The 20352-nt window shown below is 40.4% G+C and overlaps 1 protein-coding gene across 4 annotated transcripts in view; it reads right to left on the bottom strand.

The window, feature by feature from the left end:
• TTBK2 (tau tubulin kinase 2) overlaps positions 1–20352 on the bottom strand; it is a 218576-nt gene that overhangs the window by 29189 nt on the left and 169035 nt on the right. For 2 of the 4 annotated variants that reach the window (XM_032781488.2, XM_032781489.2), the window contains exon 14: positions 18024–18272. The exons of the other annotated variants lie outside the window; for them this stretch is intronic. In XM_032781488.2, coding sequence (XP_032637379.1) covers positions 18024–18272 — 249 coding nt within the window. The remainder of the gene's footprint in view (positions 1–18023; positions 18273–20352) is intronic. 4 annotated transcript variants of the gene reach the window in all.

Below are 20352 nucleotides of genomic sequence, written 5' to 3'. Positions count from 1 at the left end.
ATTACGACTGCTAGCCATCATCATCTCCTGGCTGCTCAGCAGAAGATGGGAATGACCTGGCTGAGTCACTCCCAGGTCTGCCCAGGCGCCCCTGACTGACCTCACTGAGGTCGGTTAAAAGAGCATCAAGGAATACGACAATGATGGCTACCAGTCGTAACGCACTGTCTGCTGCCAAAAGGCAATGAGATGCTGCTGTGTAGCAATGCACTCCCACATCTGCCATCACCCAGGAGATTTACAGTGACGGTCAGCTGTGTGGGCTCCATGCTTGCCGTGGTATGGAGTCTGCATAGGGAACCCAGGAAAAAAGTCGCAAAAGGATTGTCTACCGTTGCTTTCACAGAAGGAGGAAGGGAGTGGGGGCCTGACGACATGTATCCAGAATCACCCGCAACACTATTTTTGCCCCATCAGGCATTGGGATCTCAACCCAGAATCCCAATGGGCAGCGGAGACTGTGGGACAGCTACCCACAGTGCAACACTCTGGAAGTCGACACTAGCCTCGGTACTGTGGACACAGTCCGCCGACTTAATGCACTTAGAGCGTTTTTGTGGGGACACATACAATCGACTATATATAAACGATTTCTGAAAAAAGACTTCTATAAATTTGACCTAATTTTGTAGTGCAGACACACCCTGACAGGCATAACCTATACCAGCATAAGCACAGTTAAACCTATATAGCTACATCTACACTGGTATAGCTACACCAGTTAAAAACCTGCCCCACATCAAACCAACATATTTATACCAGTGAACTTTCTAAGTGTGGACCAGGCCCCAGTGGCAAAGTTTGGAATAGAAGAATCCAGGAGTTCTGATTCCCAGTCTACTGTGCTAATCACTAGAAAACATTATCTACCCAATTATTATCATTACTGGCTTTTCTCTACAAACTCTATCTATGATTCAGCAGATTGCTGTCTCAGTTAAGAAGTCCAGGGGCATTGATCAGCATCTCTTACAATTGCAAAAGTTTAAATATGTCTCAGAAAGCAATGCTGAGCAAACAAATGGCGAGATAAATAAGATATTCTCTTCCCCACTCATTGAATTGTCAGAAATTAATTTGTTTCTGTTATAGACATAAATCCTTTGGCATCCACAGCACAATTTCTTACTTATACTAGATAGCATATAGTTCTCTCCAATTGTCTGGGATCTAGAATCAATTTCTCAATGTTGATGCTGATTCCAAGGGATGAAAGGAGGTTGAGCAACATGGAGATTGATGCTTGGGCTTCTTGCCTGGACCATACAGCTAGAAGCCAGTCATCAAGATACGGATACATGAGGACCCTGTAACATCTGACATAGGCCACTACAACAGAAAAATCTTTGATGAAGACTTTGGGAGCAGTGGCTATTCCGAAGTTGAGCACCTACTGGAAATGGTGGATGCCCACTGTGAATCTCAGGAAACATCTGTGGACCGGATGCATATCGATATGAAAATAAATGTCCTTCATATCAAGAGCCTTAAGCCATGTCTTTTTGCTAAGCATGGAATAATCACTGCCAGTGTGAGCATACAAAACTTGAGCTTGTGAATTAAGCAACTGAGATGTTGGAGATTGAGGACTGGTCTCCACCCACCTTTCTTCTTGGATATCAGGAAGTACATTGAGTAAAACCTCCTTCCTTAGTATTCTGGGGGAACACGTTCTACTGATCCTCACTGTAATAAGGAGTTCACTTCTTAAGTGAGGATTCTCTCATGAGAGTGGTCACTGAAGAGGCACATGGAGGGGGGTATTGGAGGAGGTGCTGTGACAAATTCAATTGTATAGCCATGGCAGATGATGTTCAACACCCATTTGTCCCTTGTTATCACACTCCAAGTGTGTGAAAAGAGTGTTAAACAACTCCCAAAGGGGATAGGATGGTCATCAGGTGGTAGGTGCAGCAGTTGGTGGCTCTTGGGTTTGCCTCAGAAATACCTGGCTGGAGATTGTATCTGTGACATTGAAGCCTATGAAAGGGAACCCGGAAAGCAAGATCTGAGTCTTTTGCTGTTTTCTTGGGGGCTCACAAGGTCTCTGAGGATAGAAATGAGGGGAGCTATAGCACTGGATGAATGGTGGGTGGTGTAATTTGTACTTTGGGACAGGAGTGTAGATGCCCAGTGAATGAAGGGTGGCTCTGGAGTCCTTGAGGGTATGTAGTTATTCATCTGTTCTTTGGTTAAGGGAAGTATTCAATAACATTCTGTACCTCCCTCAGGAAAACAGAGGAATGAAGCCAAGATTCCCTACACATAATTATGGCATAGCTATGGCCCTGGAAGAAGTATCTGCTGCATCCACTGCTGATTGGAGGACGGTTCTGTCTATCAGCTTCCCTTCCTCAATAAGCTCCTGAATACAAGCTTGGTTGTGTGGTGGCAGTTATCAGTAAAGTCCCTGAAATAACTAATTCAGGAAATTACAAGGGGTTAATAATGCCTGACACCTTAGCCCTACTGCCCAGGGCTCAAGCCCTCAGGCTTTGGCTTTGGCCCTGGACACCAGCAAGTCTAAGCCAGCCCTGGCGATCCCATTAAAATGGGGGTCTCGACCCACAGTTTGAGAACCGCTGTCATAATCACAGCTCTGTGAAGCTCCTCAAAATATCCCCAGATCTCCTTGTATCACAAACACACCTCTATCAACCTGTCCCACCTATTGCCTCCACTGTTCTCAACATCTACATCGAAAGCACTGAAAGCAACTGGAGTGCATGCAGACAATTTCCCATGGCTCTTGCCAACTCTGGGGGACAGAGTTAAGGAAGGGCATGTGGTGTCACCAAGTAACCTTAACTCTGTGTTTTTCACCATTTAAACTATATAGCACTATCAACACTGCTGGCACAGTAGCTATACTGGAATTTGCTGCTCCATCCCAGCTGCATGACACTCCTCTGTTGAGATTTCAAATGCTGCGTATCGTAAATTAATGTTACTCAGAGCAGAAGTAACTTTAAACCGTAGGTTTATCTAGCCTCAGTTACACCTGTTTGGAGAGAGGAACAAGCTGTTTTGAGCAACTGTGTTCTGATTCCTCCCTTCTGCCAGGTTACACCCTACTTCTTTATACATCTATTTTACATAGAGGGATCACAAGGTGAGAGGACGGAGTGTAAAGAGTGTTTGTGATAGCTCTGTACTTCCATATTTTCTAATATATTGGGTGGTGGGAGCTGGGGGAGAGGGTATTTTTATAGATTTACCTGAAGGTAAAATTTTCTGAGTTTACAGTTGCTGTGGTTTGAAAACAGCAATGTTCTTTTAAGGTGCTTTCTCCCTTTAGTTATTGATACAAATGTACAATCTTAACTCTACATTAAGGAAGCTTTTGTTGTGTGACCTAATATAAATGCACTTATAAATGAAATGAAATGAGTAACTGCTTTTAGAGAATATTAGTTACATCATTATAATGAGTGGTTAATAGGTATCCATATGACTACATGAGATACTCACAAAATTAGAGTATTTTTCTGGAAAACGTATTAAAAATTATAGAATGGGCACAGCATGTATTTACTCTTAATGGAGAACTGGGAAGCAGTTGCATTTATAATAATAGCATTACAGGATCTCCTGCTGTCACAGCATGATGATAAAAGTAGCCCAGGTATTGTAATATTTTTCTTGAGTGCAGTGGACTTGTCTCTAAACATGCAAGTCCAGGGTTTCACTTGACCTTAAATTTTAAAAGGCCTGAAAGGATGGTATCCTAAGCTTCTTTCACGTTCAAAATTTCAACCTTCCATTTTCACCTCTATAGTCACCAAATTCCTTTCTCCTCATGGTTGCTTTCATCCTTCTGTAATGACTGAGGTAGAGACTACAACATAGCCAGAAGGATGGCCAAGTCTTGCTTTTCCTTCTAGATAGTTAGACTCTACTGGCTTCATAAAACAAGATTTTGGATTCTGTGGCAAAATCAACTGACGGACAACTACAGATCACACTTTTAGTAGCATATTTTATTCAGTGTTTTTAAATCTAGACTTTACAGAATAGCTAATAACTTCCAGTAAGATGTTAATTAGTTCCCAAAGGAAGGTTTTTCATAACTCTTATCTACATACTCTGCCTTTCTAATTAAGAAGGAACCCAAGTAAAATAAAACACTGAAAATTACAAAATAATATATTTTAACTCAATCACAGAGGCTTTACAGCTGGAATATAACACACTGTCCATTTGAAATTAAAAGGTTTACTTTACTTTAAATGAGAAATCATTGGTGCTAGTTTGCTTAAAACACATATTACTTATATAGCTGGATTTTGATCTTAAACAAGTTATGTAGTAACTGCAGTGAGTGTGGAATGTACCAATATATACATTTTCCCTAGTTCTGAGCTGGTTTCATTATACAGAAAATATACGGCTGAAGTTAAGCAATTTATTAGTTCCTTCTCCAGCAGAGAAATGTATAATTATCAGAAACATTAAAAGCATAAGATAACACTATTCAGAAACATTCTGATTTTCCTTTCCAAGGCTATACTATAGCTCATTTCTAAAGAGCTACACTTTTCCAAACTGGATATCTGTTTTGGAAGATTAAAAAAATTAATTGTTCTGTTTTTTAAACCCAGAGAGGGACCCCATTAACTCTAGTTTTAATTTGTCATGAGAGTGCACACATACCCTGGCACTCAATCACATGAAAACTGCTTTTATACATTAATAGTGCTGGTTTCAAGCAGCAAACTTAGGGTTGGATTTTGAATCCCTTCCAAAAGGTTTAAGATTTTTCAGATCTGGAGATGTGGTCAGGTCAAATATAAAGGCAGAAGCCATTTGCAAAACTTCAGATCCTGGTTCACATATTAAACACTCCAACATTTTGGTGCTCATAAGTTTGAGTTTGAGTTCATTTTTAATTTTTGTTATTGCTCCTCTACACATGTATTTTTGTTTTAACTGTGTGTGCTATAAAAATGTAAAATATGGACCTTCAGCTGCAAAACATTAAGGGCCAAAAGAGATCTGTAAGGCCCCAAATCCTTCAGTCAGATAGCAGGCCCGTTCATCTGCATTGAGCACTATTAAATTAAATTAAATGGGACTCTGCAAAGTAATACCCTCTCCTGGATTCAGTCGTAGGACTGGCATTAAATTTACACTTGTTGCTCACAGCTACCTTATGCCTCAAAAAGGGAGAATTTGTGAACAGAAACAGCATTTGCAGGCATAAATTAAGCAGATCTCAGGATATTTGATCAGCACATGCAAGTGCAGTTTGCATACAAATTCGGTGTGTTGTAACATTAAAACTATTGTACACACAAAACTACAGGTGAAAATTAAGAATGTAGATCAAGGCTCCTTTGAAAATCTGATATGAAGTGACACAATCTTTAGGAGCTTGTTGATACTGATAAGTTTCTCATACTCTTTTTTCCTTTCTCAAGATGTAACTTTTTCTCTTATCTCTCATTCTCTGTGTTTATGTATTTTTTAAATAAGCTGAACCAATGTTAGCAGGAGTGGGAGCTCTAATAAAGACAAGGCTTCAGCTGCTTCTTGCATTTTTACCCCCACGTTTAGTCAATGTCCTTTTCAGAAGATGATTCAGGAGGCAGGAGTCTTGTCTACACTAGGATTTCCACCAATTTCAAAATGGGAAGGTATTTTTGTTGTTGTTGTTTTCTTAACTTCTCCTCACCATTCACAAGCCTTTAGAGATGTGATTAGAGCCCAGTTCCTCCTACCTCAATGGTAAATTACTATGTGGTCCAGTTTGCAATACAAAAGTGTACATATGCACAGCACTTAAAATTTTAGAGGCCCAACTATAACGTAGCATGGCTTTGCCTCTGTGGATACAAGGCCAGGGGCAGAGTATAGCTTTTTGACATAGTTATAACATGGTTAGGTCCCAACCATGCTGGCAAGATCAAGTCATATAATAACACAAGTAGTCACTAACATGTATAAAGCTCCATGTTTAAAGGGACATGTCATAAACAGATAGTCAAGGGTTAATGTCCCTTTTACCTGTAAAGGGTTAAGAAGCTCAGTAAACCTGGCTGACACCTGACCAGAAGACCAATAGGGGGACAAGATACTTTCAAATCTTGGTGGAGGGAAGTCTTTGTTTGTGCTCTTTGTTTTGGGTGGTGTTCGCTCTTCCGACTAAGAGGGACCAGACATACATCCAGGCTCTCCAAATCTTTCTGAATCAATCTTTCATGTTTCAAAATTTTAAGTAATAGCCAGGCAAGGAGGATTAGTCTTATGTTCGTTTTCTCAACTTGTAAATGTTTCTTTTTGCTGGAAGGATTTTTACCTCTGTTTGCTGTACACTTTGAATCTAGGCTAGATGTGGGTTTCCTCTGTGCTAGATCCATGGATCTTGTACTGTAAAGTATTTTCCATTCCTGATTTTACAGAAAGATGATTTTTACCCATTTTCTTTCTTTAATTAAAAGAACTTTCTTTTTAAGACACTGATTGATTTTTCCTTGTTTAAAGATCCCAAGGGGATTGGGTCTGACTCCCAGGACATTGTGGGGGGAATGTTTAATTTCCTCCTTGTTTTGAAAGCATCCAAGGTTTGGATCTGTGTTCCCAGGGAATTGGGTGAAAGTCTCTCAAGGCAGCCCAGGGGGGGAAAGTCTGAGGCGGGCGAAGGTTGCCCCAGATCACGAATTTCTGGCTCGGTGCAAGCGTTCCAGATCTAAGCGTAGTAATATAAACTAGAAGTGTCTATGCAGGTCCCCCACCTTTTGTACTCTAGAAGTCAAAGTGGGGAAAGAAACCGTAACAGGACATCTAATCAACTTTCTTCGATTGCAAGTCTTCAGGGGACAGGACCGTTGTCTTCAAAATATTTAATTGTTATTTTCACAGGGGCTCTGATTTCGTTTTTGGTCTTCTGGGTGCTATTGTAATACAAATACTCAGAACTACTGTAGTTATATGAAATGGTAGTATACCCTCTAATATTTTTGAGCCCTCTGTGACTTCATCAATGTTCACTGTTTAGCAAGTTGTCAAAAACTGTCAGAAGCTATGTTACTTCAGAATCTTAGAATGTTTGCGTGTATGTAGTAACGTGGTCCGCTGGGACACACAACTAAAGTCCATGTATAAAGATAGGTTGTACCGTAATACACTATTATTATTATTAACAACTTGAAATTGAGTCAGTTCAAAAATTAGGTATAGTTTTAAGGTACCAGACATCTCCACCTAACCCCCCCTGCCAATTTTTGTGTTTTTACCCACTACATCAGGGATTCACGCACACAAACACAGAACTACCACACACACACTACACACAAACTAGTTTTGTGAACTAGTTACAGGAGTGCCGACAATTTAGCTGATTGTTTGGAAATCTGAATGTAAACTGGAAACATTTAAACACACACATTTAAAGCATATAAAGGCATATATAACATTGTACTGAAAAAAGTATACATAGATTTGAAAGTCTGAACAGCCTAGCTTCCTTATAGATCTTTTTTTATGCGTTAGTGCATTCATTTTGTGTGCTGGCCAACCAATACTTTCAAATTAATGATTTGTAAGTAAAGCATCTAAATGAGCATCTTCCTGGCAGCTAGTATGAGCTGCCGGCGCTGGGGAAAGGCTTCGCAAGACCAAATTGTATTTACAGGCCAGGTCTACAACTCACAGATCGCAGAAAATCGACTTTTAGAATCAACAGCACAATTTACAAGACTCCACGAAGAAGTACAGACTGACACAGACGTAGCTAGAAACAGCAATTATCCATATAAAATCGCACTTCTCTCTACCACTTAACCCATCCCGTCTTCCCGGCGCGGATCGATGTCTGCGGCCGCCATCGTCGATTCCGTGAACTCGTTGGTTTTTGGTGGAGTTCCAGAATCGATATAAGCGTGCTCAGGGATCGATATATCCCGTCTAGATCAGACGCGATATATCGATCCCCGAGCAATCGATTTTAACGCGCCGATACGGCGCGTAGTCTAGACGTGGCCAGTCACACCTAGTCTACCGAGGTATCCAGCAAAAAGAGCTGTGTTGTCCAAGTGATAGATTTTGGCTGGGGTTGGGTTACAAATCACTTAATATGGGCGTGGGGGGGCAGAGTAATGAAATGTTGTCATTCTTATTTTATGAGTAAAGGGAAGTAGAACTGTACTTAGCCTGTGCTGATTGAAGACATCAAGAAAGAGGGTGGGGACAAGTGTTTTGCTCGATGGTCTCTGCCTGAGTCACAACTACTATATGACCTGCCCCTCTCCACTGTTTACAGACATTGCTGTTTAAGCTCCATAGATAGTCTTTTGTTTTGTTAAGTGACCACTACAGCTGAAATCACTGATAATCAGGTCTAAGTGCTTAGATCTGCTGTGAGACAGTGTTTCTGTGGAAGAGATGGCCCCCACTGAGAGCTCAGCTGAAATCACTGAGAACCGGGTAGAACTTCAAGAGACCAACTTGCAGAAGTCACAGTGGCAGCAGAAAATAACAGTTCAAGGCCACTGGCAACGAAGCAGTGGAGTGAATGGTGGCACAACGAACAACAGTGGCCAGAGCGAACAGTGAGAAGCTGGAGGAATGAGCAAGATGCCTTCTTGCTCCCCACCTGGGAGGTGAACTCATGTGAAAGCACCTCTGAACTCTGAGTCTCCACTGACCAAGGACAGCACCGGTGAGTGTTAATAAGGCTGTTAAGAATGCTGGAGACAACACAGTTCATGCGAACAAACATGGCTGTGGCATCATACTTTCTATTTAAGCAAGAGATACCACACACTACAAATTCTCTTTCTGCAAGAAACTCATCTAACTGGCTAGAAGCATGTGGTGCAACAGTGAAAGACTCAACAGTTGAAAAAGTGAAGAACTCTCTCACTACATTCAAAAAATTTGCGTACATGGCTGATGAATGCACCGTTGCAAATGGGCATCAAGTATTAAGTCATTGTGTACATTATCTTGATGTCAGTAGTAGGTCAGTAGATGTTTTTCTAGATGTTGAAGTTATAGAAAACACATCAGCTGCATCTGTGACAACCCACATCTTAGAAGAGTTAAATGCTGGTCAACTGGACCCCAGGTAGATGACTACCTGTGCATTTGATGGAGCTGCAAACTCCTCTGGAAGACATGGTGGAGTACAAACTTTGCTCAGAGGAAAGTGTAACCCTAATCTCTCCTATACACACTGCAGAGGCCATCTACTCCAAACTAGCGCTAGTATGAGCTGCAGACTCTTCAAAAGACATTTTAAAAGCTATAAATGTAATGTCTTCATTCTATCATTTTTTCAGCAAGAGTCCAAAAGGACTGAATATCTTGGAAAATATAGAAGATACACTGGGACTGAAGTTCAAATTAGTCCAACCTGGGAAAACCCTCTGGCTTTCTCTTGAGTGATCCTTGGCTATTGCCTTAAAATTACTCCAGCTGTTATTACTGGCTTTGGAGAGTATCTACCAAGATGGGATGGATCTAAGTAGTGAGGCTAGTGGATTACTTTTGCTACTACATTCAGAGAAGACTATTTCCATTCTCTCTCTTGTAAGTCTACTCTTGAAACCACTTGGGTCATTAAACAATGCCATCCAAGCATATGCTACAACAGTAGTAGATTTTTGCCCAGCAATAGAAGCTACATTTGGATCAATCAGAGAGCTATCCATTGAAAAAGTACTGGAAGAAGCAAAGACTTCAGTCAAGAAGTTGACTAATGAAGGCATGTATATTGAATCCTTAAGTGAAGAGGACAAGAAGTGTTTGTTAAGACAACTGAAAAAGTACAAAGACTTAATTCTTAAAAATTTACAACAGCGACTTCTAGATTTTACTCAACCTCTGCGTAGCTTTTACAGATCGTTGTCCTATAAAACACCGACTGTTGACTGAAGTGAGGCACTACCAGCCATGGGGCTGCCATATGCTCAGAACAGAATAGAGAATTTGAACACAGAGTGGAATATCATAACAAATGATTGAAGATTTTACTTATCACTAGTGCCTCGACTGAATCTTTATGCTATGTTTCCTGGGATGAAAGAAGTAGGAATTCTTCTCCGGCTACTCCCAATCACAACAGCTATAGTCAAGCGTACTTTTTCATCACTGAATAGAAATGTGTGTTCTGAAAGAAGTGGTCTTCTGCCTGATCATGTGAATGAACTAATGAGCATATTAATTGAAGGACTGGAAGTACCGGACACATGAGAAGCCACCAAAGATGAATGCATTGCATTCAAGAAGTTCATTAACTGAGTTGTGCAAAATTATAACAAGAAACCAAGAAAGATATAGATGCAGTGCTTCATAGAAGGCTTGAGTAGCCAACTTTAATTTGTGTGATGATTTTAAAACATGAGTTAAATCTAATAAAATGGTCATGATACATTTTTCAGTTTTTACCATGGTGCCATATAGCCTACCTTCACCCTAATGGTCTCACCCCTCATCGGCCCTGACCCCCACCCCTGTAAATTCAAACACCCCCCCGCCATTTCAATTCCTGGGGAAAACACTGCATTCTCCTATTTTTAAAAATGGTTTCTCTCGCCCTTTGCTGTGTGAAAAACTTACACACACAACAGGGGAAGAACTGGCTATGCAGAAAGTCCTGGTAAATTCACAAAGTAAACAAACTAAAAGCAGAAAAAAATTGTCCAATCTCTTTCAGTTTTAGTGATCTTAGGTGTTAATTGTAACAATAGAAGGTAAAATATTTTCAGACAAAAATGTGATTTTTTTAAGCCTGACAGTCCTTGGCATCTCGGCTGAAGCTGCCAACAAGTGTATCAAACAGTAACAGGCAGAATAATGGTTTTATGATGTATTAGGCCACTAAGCACAGAATCATAACTACCTACTCATTTCACATATGTCAATAGGATTTAAGTTCCTAAGTGCCTAAATCTTGTATTAAAATGAGACATGCTCCTAAATCACTTAAGCATTGCAACGCTGACCGCAGCAATGACTAAATACCCTTACAAATCTAGGCCTAAATGAACCATCAGATGGTAACAATTTTTGGCTACCAAGGTAGACTAGCAAACTAGAGTTGAAAAGCTCCATGTATCATTTCACTTCCTGGCCCAGCCTTTCCTCTACCTATAATAATGGATTTATGATGCAAAGAATATGTACTACATGACAGTTGTTTTGGAACTGATTGGGGACTGGCATTAAAACTGATTACAATAGGGATAGATAGGATGGCTACATGTGCAGGTGTAGAATTTTGCTCCCTCAGATAATGAGGTCTTGGAAGGACTGTGGGTTTAAGGAACTATAAATATCAGTAAAAAAATAAAACTCATTTTACATAGTGCTTTTTTTTTTTTTTTGCTTTACCATTAGGCACACATACATCTCCTCCTGTATTTGGCTTGTCCTTCCACACAGAAAGCTAGTAATGCTGTATGTAAATGCTGTTACTTTTACTATTTACTCTGCTAATCTTCACTCTGACCTTGTGCTGCCATCAGAGAAAGCTGCAGGTTGGGGGAAATGGACCAGAAGAATTTGTCACTGAAAATGGATGCTTTCACTGCAGATAGTACAGTACTTATTGTGACGTTTCACTCCATATTCTTTATGAAAATATGCTTATGATATGAATGACATAACTGAGATGTACTTTATGCAAGATGGGTCTTGTAAGATATCATTGGAAAGGTTATGATTTACTGAATGTGATTATCCAATTTGTATGCCTGTATCATTTGTGTATTTGAAGTTAGGAATATTGACTATCTATCTGTATTTCAACTATGCTACTTTGGGTGACACCCACTGCTAACACTTCAGGTACAACAATGGAAAAGCCAGACAGGGCGGATGGCCCATCAGCAAGGACAATGGACTGTGAAAAGGCTTGGCCTTCCTGCGGAGGCTCCATACTGCTACTGACTCATGAATGCTGTGATACTACAGAGTCCGGTGATTTTGTCACCTAACACTAAACATTACCTAGGACTTCTTGTAAATTTCCACTTGAAGGGAAGTGGGGGGAGGTCAAGTTTGGAAAACAAAGGATTCTCGCTTTATGTAAATCCTATTTAAGGATGGGGAGAAAGGCAAACAGAACTCCTCCTCTCCATGGCCTGTCTGTCCAAGAAGAAAGACTGCTAAAGCCACCTGAAGCGAAGGCGGGGGGCAGTCCAGACTGAGACAGCGACCAAGTCTGAAAAGAAATATAACTGGAACTTTGAACCACAAAAACTTTGCAACCTGTCTAAAATAACATTTGGGGTACATTTTGTAACCTGTTTCTTAAGTATATTGAGCTTAGTTTACACATTGCTTTATTTGGAAGTAATCTGCTTTGTTCCGTTATCTCTTATATTCACTTAAAATTCACCTTTTGTAGTTAATACATTTATTTTTTGTTTATAATAGAACGCAGTTTATGTAATTTCTAGTGGGAGGGGGACACAAGAAGTTGTGCATATCTCCCTCCACATTGAGGGAGGGGGCAAATTTCATAAAACCTTTGGGTTTGTACCCCATAAAACAGTGGTCCCCAACATGGCGCCTGCTGGGGCATTTACGGGCACCCGCCTAGTGCTCAGCAGGGGAGAGAAGCTGCGGTCCCGTGCCTGCCGGGAACAGAGAACTCTGGGGCTGCAGGCTGCGGGCGCCAGTGTTCTCTGTCCCCAGCAGGCACAGGGCTGTGGCTTCTCTCCGGCTTCTCTGGGGCTGCAGGCGCCGGCGTTCTCTGCCCCTGGCAGGCATGGGGCCACAGCTTCTCTCTGGGGCTGCAGGCGCCAGTGTTCTCGGTCCCTGGCAGGTGTGGCCCCGCCCCTTAAGCCAGAGAGAAGCCACGGCCCCGTGACTGCTGGGGACAGAGAACTCCGGGGCTGCAGGGGCCATTTTTCTCTGTCCCCAGTTGGCGTGGGTCCCGCCTAGTGCCTAGCAGGGGAGAGAAGCCGCGGCCCCGTGCCTGCTGGGGACAGAGAACTCTGGGGCTCTAGGCTGCAGGCGCCAGTGTTCTCGGTCCCTGGCAGGTGTGGCCCCGCCCCTTAAGCCAGAGAGAAGCCACGGCCCCGTGCCTGTCGGCGACAGAGAATTCCGGGGCTGCAGGCTTCATTCTATGTTAAAGTAAGAATAATAAATATATTTGGACCAGCAGTTCAACAATGTTTTACTTTTTTAAAATAAATAAGATGAAAACTGTTTATGATATTTATTTGGTAAAAACTCGGTAATTTTTCTTACAGGTAGATAAAAAAGAGCAAATTCACATGGTAAGGTGAAAGAGTAATTGCCGAATAATTTAATTAATACCTTTTACATGTAAAATTAGCATTTGTATCTTATGGATTCATATATTATGTTATATTAAATATGATCGTTTTTGTACTATTTAATGTACAAATACAAAATAAGCCTTGAAAAATGAAACATGAATATGCTACTGGCCACAAAAAGGTTGGGGACCACTGCCATTAAGGGAGAGGGCACCAGAGTGTTAGAGCAAGCTCCTAGGACTGAATTTTTCCAAAGTAGATCTCTGTCTCTCTGGGGGCCCTGCTTGTGTGCTTGGCTGAAAGAGGCTTGAGAGTCTAATCCAGCAAGGCCAGGTAAAGGGGACCGAGGCTGGCAGAACAGGCTGACTCAGTGGCATCCCAGAACATCAGGTGACACCACAAAGGGCCCAAACCTGTCACACTTATAAAAAGTTAACAGGCTCATACTAACTGTCTTGTTGCCCTTAATTGTTTCTTCATTAACTTACAACTTGGAAAGCCTCTATCCTGGCACAGCTAACTTAACATGCTATAAATTTGAATTTTTCATTATACCAAAGACAGATGTGATAAAAGTGCCTGAAGAGCGTCACCATTTTCCAGAATTAAAAAAATAAACAACCAAAAAACAAACCCTGCAGCACTACATTTCAATATGCCAAACAGTTGCAAGTATCACCTGGACACATTAAACAAGCAAGAGAACTTTCTAAAGACCTGTCTGCAATAGAGGACAGTTTGTTGGCCACAACTGTTTATAAAAGGATACCACCAATTTGAAACCCACTTAATTAAAAAAATAAGGTAATTGCAGGTAGAGTGACCAGATAGCAAACGTGAAAAGTCGGGATGAGGGTGGGGGGTAATAGCAGCCTATATCTGAAAAAGACCAATAACACTGCTGTACAGCCAAAATGCTTCTGAAATAAATGTAGTCAAACTTTACTAATTCTGGGTCACTGAGAACGAAAATGATGCTTAAAATTGTTGATTGGCTCTAGTCTAGCTGTTGGGCTCCAGACTACAGCAGTGGAATCTCCTGGCAGGTGATGTTAGGGTTTCCATGTTCCGTGACCGTCAAAAGGATCTTGTCCCATTCTTCTTCATGGAAGGTGATCTTGTAGCCTGCAACAACATCGATGGTGTGATGGCAGCCCTCAACATCGTTCACGATCCAGATGAGTGGAGACTGTTCATTGATTCATCGAAGACGAGTCTTAAAGCTGTTTTGCTGCATAATGGCAATGTTTTGCCATCAATTCCAGTTGGTCATGCAGTCCATATGAAGGAAACCTATGACAACATGAAACAACTTTTGAGGTGCATAAACTATGACCAACATCAGTGGCAGCTTTGTGGCGATTTGAAGGTTGTTGCTCTCTTGCTTGGTCTGCAGACTGGATACACAAAGTACTGCTGTTTTCTCTGCGAATGGGATAGTCGTGCAAGAGATTCCCACTACATCAAGAAAGATTGGCCACTCCGACAGTCATTGGAGCCTGGGAGGAAAAGTGTTCAGCATCCACCACTTGTTGAATCAAGGAAGATTTTGTTACCACCCTTACACATCAAGCTGGGTCTGATGAAGAACTTTGTCAAGGCCATTGACAAAACACAAGCAGCTTTCAAGTACCTCCGTGGAAAATTTCCAAGGTTAAGTGAAGCTAAGATAAAGGAAGGTGTCTTTGTTGGTCCTCAGATTCGTGAACTTCTTCGAGATGATGCATTTGACCATGCACTGCGTGGCAAGGAAAAGACGGCATGGAAAGCCTTCCAGTTAGTGGCAATAAATTTTCTCGGAAACAACAAGGCAGACAACTACAGGTTGTTGGTGGAAAACCTCCTCAAGGCATACAAAAGCCTTGGTTGCAACATGTCACTAAAGATACATTTTTTGCACTCTCATCTAGATTTTTTTCCACCGAACTGCGGAGCAGTGAGCGACGAGCACGGCGAGCGATTTCACCAGGACATTGCAACAATGGAGAAACGCTATCAGGGCAAATGGAGCCCATCAATGCTTGCAGACTATTGCTGGACAGTGACAAGAGATGCTCCATTTAATGAATACAAGAGACAAGCCAAGAAGCACCAAGTAGACACTGAATAGGACTAAACTATGTACATAATAGTTTTTTGCCTTTTGTTTCATAATAAATTTTATTTATATAACCCTTTTGCTGATTTTTAAAGTGTTACATAAACAGGACAGGTGAAATATTATCATGTAAAGCAACCATAAACACATGAAAAGACCTAGGTTTACAATTTATGATTAAAACTCTACTATCTACACAATATACATAGACATAAAATGTAAAAACTTAAATATCTTAGAAACAGTAGCCAATCAGTTGTTTTAATTGTCATATTTGAATTCAGAACATCAAAATACGTAATAAATACCACATTTTATCTCTGAAGCAGACGATTTCTCAAAAATTGTAGACCAGTGTAATTGGGACTGTCCCTACAAAATCGGTACATCTGGTCACCCTAATTGCAGGTATTATGTGTGTCTTTGGGTCTCCCCGCAAACGTCTGATTTTAAAATCACATTTTCCTATTCTGAGAATTTCTCTCTCTCCTCTATTGCCTATCCACACAAATAGGGGAAACTGACTGAGTTTCTTTTTCAACAAAGAAACTTTTATTGGTGAATAGACGTTAGTGGCCAGATTTTCAAAAGTCCCCAGAAGCAACCACCAATGAGAGCTGCTTTGTGCTGAGCTATTTTGAAAATCCGGTCATAAGTGTTGTCAAATGCACAAAGTAAAAAAATGAAAAAAGAGAGACATTTTTCCCCTTCCTAATTTCTTTCATTTACATTATGTGACACAGCAGACACAATTTTCAGACAAAATTGTTAGTTTTAAATTGGCAGTGTCTCTTTCACAAAAGGAGGTAGTTTAGTTTCAATGCACCTTTCCTGCTTTGCAAAGACTAAATCTACTCATGGACAGAAACTTATCAACTGTGAGCTAGACTAAACCCTTACATTTTCTATCATGATTAAACCTGATCTATCCTTATCCAAGGAAACTATATTAGCAACTTTCTGGGAAAACCCTTATTTAAGCATAATTCTGACACTGTTTTGCTATGATCTAGAGGGAGGCCTACAACCCTGTCCACAAAGGGATAACAACCATTTTAGCTACAACTGTGTCTAAACATGGTTGCTGCTAGCAGGACTCTAACAGAGCTTCATTGCAAGGAGAAAAGAGTTTCCTCCTCCACCCGAGAGCCAGCCTGACCAATTTGCTAACTGTACTTGCAATACTTTATATCTGTGATGGAAAAAACTGAAGCTAAACTGTGCACGCACATATAAGAAAATTAGGCCAATCTGTATCCTGGGATAAAAGCAACTCTACGAAACATTTCATATCCTAGTAAATACAGTTCAACCACCACAAGGAACTGGATATTCTGGCTTCCCATGTGTTTCACAATACCACATATCTAGTATCAGCACTTTCTAACTGACGGCACATTTGCCCATTTCCAAGCACCTGGGGTCCAGCTGGGAAGAGGGACTAGCATTCTATATGGAGATGAAAAAAAGCTTGGTGCTGGAGAGGAAACACTGATTATTGGATTAGCTGACAAAATTCTGACATAATTATACATACCGCACTGTTTGTCTTGTCATCACCAGCCATCGATCCTATTAAACTACTGAGAGAAGCTAACCATTAAACAAATCAATATATTTGTGCACGCTTTATAGAAAAAAAACAAACATTAGATATATGCTATTTATAATAAGAAATACGTAGAAAAAAGAAGACAATGTGGAAATTCTTTTTAGACTAGATTAAACATTTATGGTGTAATGGTGAATGATGAGATGTTTGGATCTATGTGTAATCAATGTTATGTCACGCTGCTTTAATAGTCATTGCAAGCTGAAGCTGCTCGGCAAATCTCAAATAACATTTTTGTAACCACAACATAAATTATGAGACACAAAGTATAATTCTGAACTCTAATCTCTTTTTTACGGGAAAGCAGCTGCAAAAATTGGACATAGCACAGAATGAGGACACAAGTTTCCCTATTAACTTTGCCAATAGCGGTTCTCATTGATTGGTCCCAACATTATTTTATCCTCTGGAAGCAATGGAATGTTTTTACATTATTAAGTGTTACAGATACCCAAATAAAGGACACAGGTGGTTCCTGATCCAATTTTTTTCCACTGAAAGCCTTCCAGGAGGGCCAAATTGTATATTCTTCCCCCCTCAATTTATCAGATGTTCCTAAATGATTCTATTTTCACAAATGGAGAGTTCTTGGTTTTATTTTTTAAACCAACAATCCACTTCTTGATTTATGCTCCCATCTTTTCCCACTGAAAATCCTTTGGAGGAACCTGAATCTATCCTCACCAGTAACGGCAGATCTACAGGACCTCCTGATCATGACTTCCCAAACAACAGATCCCTAAGTGATCTTGCCTATATCCTCTCCAGAATAAATAACCACTAGATGTTTCTAACTGTCCTGTTCTCTGAAAGACTAGCAAGTATTTCTGACTCTACTTTTACCTCTTTAGGTGGTAATAACCTATCTTTCTCAGGAAATGTTTCTGACTCTGTTCTTTGATGAAGTACCCTGGGTGCTCCTTTAATAGATCTTCTCAATATGCTTTCACAAGAGAAATTTTATAGCAGAACGATTAAGCACCTCCATATTACTGTGCTTTGCAAAGCAGCTACGAACCATACAACTTAGCAAATGACTGACACAGTGCAGTTGCTTTTATGAAGACAAAGACTTATTCACCTGTTGGAGTTGTGCTTTTGAGATGCGAATGACAGGGGGAAACTTGTTGCCACTGGGAATGATAGGAAGTTGCCTACGGCCAGTTGAGCGGGAAGAGGAGGAATGGCTCTCTGCTGATTGACTCGTGGGTAACCCAGCCTCTTTCTTAGGGTCCGAGTGGGAGGATAGATGGGCAATAGGGCTCAGGGTGCGGAGGATGGGACTTGAAATTCTCGGAGTGGAGAAATGCAGCATGTGAGATGAGTTGAGCTGTGAGAACAACATGGTGGGGAAAAAAGTAAGTTTTTCAAATATATTATTTTTAACAATTTATTTTTGACCTACTGGCCATGTAGCTTTCTTACAGTGACAGAATCACATCTCTCTCTCAGGCTAAAAGCTGATAATTTAAGAGAGAGATAAAATCAGAAGCCTCCACATTTATCATCCATTAAAAAAATTACTATCACAGTAAGAAGTGAGCATCCTTTTTCTCTTCGGACATCTAGTCCTCTAACTTCACTCATATATTCAGCAAGCATACCTATAGGATAGGTATAAACATTAAACAAAGAAACTGTTGCAAAGATAACGAGTGCATGAAATTATTGATCATTGCATTTGTCTTTTCTACTGTTTAACATAGCAACATTGTTTTGTGACCGAACTATTTTTGCAGATCCATACACAGCATGCTTTGCAACTGTGGTGGAACCAAAGCACAATGGGACTGCCGAAGCACCCAATTTATAAGGATAAGCACTGAGACTAAAAGTAGCAACTTCCAGGAAATTTCCAAATCAGGGGATGAAATTAAAGGAACAAACTAAAATGGTGAAGCTATAGCAATTGTGGATTCCTGTACTGTCTGGATCAGGCCTGAGCTAAAGATTTCATCCCAAATGTTGCAACCAACAGGAAAAAAACAAATCTTGGAAAGAGCTTGGATGGCTGTGGTGTATAGAATAGGCAATGCACAGGAACTGTAAGAACAAAGCCTTCCAGCTAGCAGTGTTTTGGAACACCTTTTCACTTAGGGTAGACAAAGCTCCAGTAAAACCTATAGCCCTTGGACGCACAACTCTGAAGCCAACTACATCTTTGCAAGTCCTAAGAAGCACTGAAGCAAAACTGTTGAATATCTATTGCTAAAAATGATCAGATGAGATTATTATTTATCTCCCTTTCTGCAATTACTTTTAGACAAAATCAGAAAAGAGAGAGATATGGAAAATTTTCCTTTAAAGTTTATTGGATTTGATTACTGCTATTCTTTTCATTTTCATTGGTATTTGGGAATCCCATTTGTCTTCCTATTATGATTGGATACTGAGAGTACTGTGGATGTATTGCACAGTTTCCAGGGAGGTGTTAACAACAGCATCGCTCCTAGAGCTTCAGTTCCCATACAGTACAGCTGTCATTCACTTAAAAACAAAAAAAAAACCTATGCCCAATGAGTCATAAAAACAGCATGTGAAGAAGGAAGATACATTAAAATTAAAAGAGGAGGAACTCTAAAATAAAGGGAAGAACATTGCAAAGGAAAAGGAAAGGTAAAATTGTATAGCTTGTTTCAATTTAATACTAATACAGTAACAATACAACAACAGGTAAACAGCCTGTGAGGGGATACAAGCATTGTTCTGGCTGAACAGGAGTTTTTGTTGTAACTTATTAACAGGTGCTTCTTCTCTCTCTGTGGATCTATAAAATAGATACAATAATTATAAAATAATAAATCTGACCAACACTTGATTATAACTGACCAACACCCATTACAACTTCACATATGAGACTTTGTCCCCATTATATTTAAAAACAATACTTGATTACAAAAAAAAAAAAAAAGAAAAGGAAAAAGAAAAAACACTTCAAGAAATAAGCTTATATAGTATGACTCCTCTGGTGTGGATGGGTGAAGACACTTGAACCTTGGTCTCATGACCCATACTGCCCAAAGGTATGCAATTATCCTGGCAGTTTTCACTGTCCCCCACATCCTGTGGTGTGTTACTACTAATTAGCTCTAGGTTTTTTTGCTTTTTTTTTTTCACGTGTGTGCATTTCCCACTTCTCTTTCTTACATAAAGGTTTCTCCTTCCACTTGCCTACTCTGCCAATTTTCTATATACACATAGTCTCTCTCTTCTTCCCTCCCACAATCATAGCTGTTTCATCACCCTCAATCAATCAGTTCTTCACAAGAGATAGGGACCAAATTCAGAAGCCCTCTTGAGGATGTCCAATGACAAGGAAAAAAAAAAAAAAAAAGCAATGGTATGGAAATAATGAGCCAGAAATCTAGAGTGCAAGTGCGGAGAACACATACCTGCTGTCAATTCTGACA

Source organism: Chelonoidis abingdonii, chromosome 4 (genome assembly GCF_003597395.2).
Source record: "Chelonoidis abingdonii isolate Lonesome George chromosome 4, CheloAbing_2.0, whole genome shotgun sequence".
NCBI lineage: Eukaryota > Metazoa > Chordata > Testudines > Testudinidae > Chelonoidis > Chelonoidis abingdonii.
This window is presented reverse-complemented; position numbering and strand designations above follow the sequence as displayed.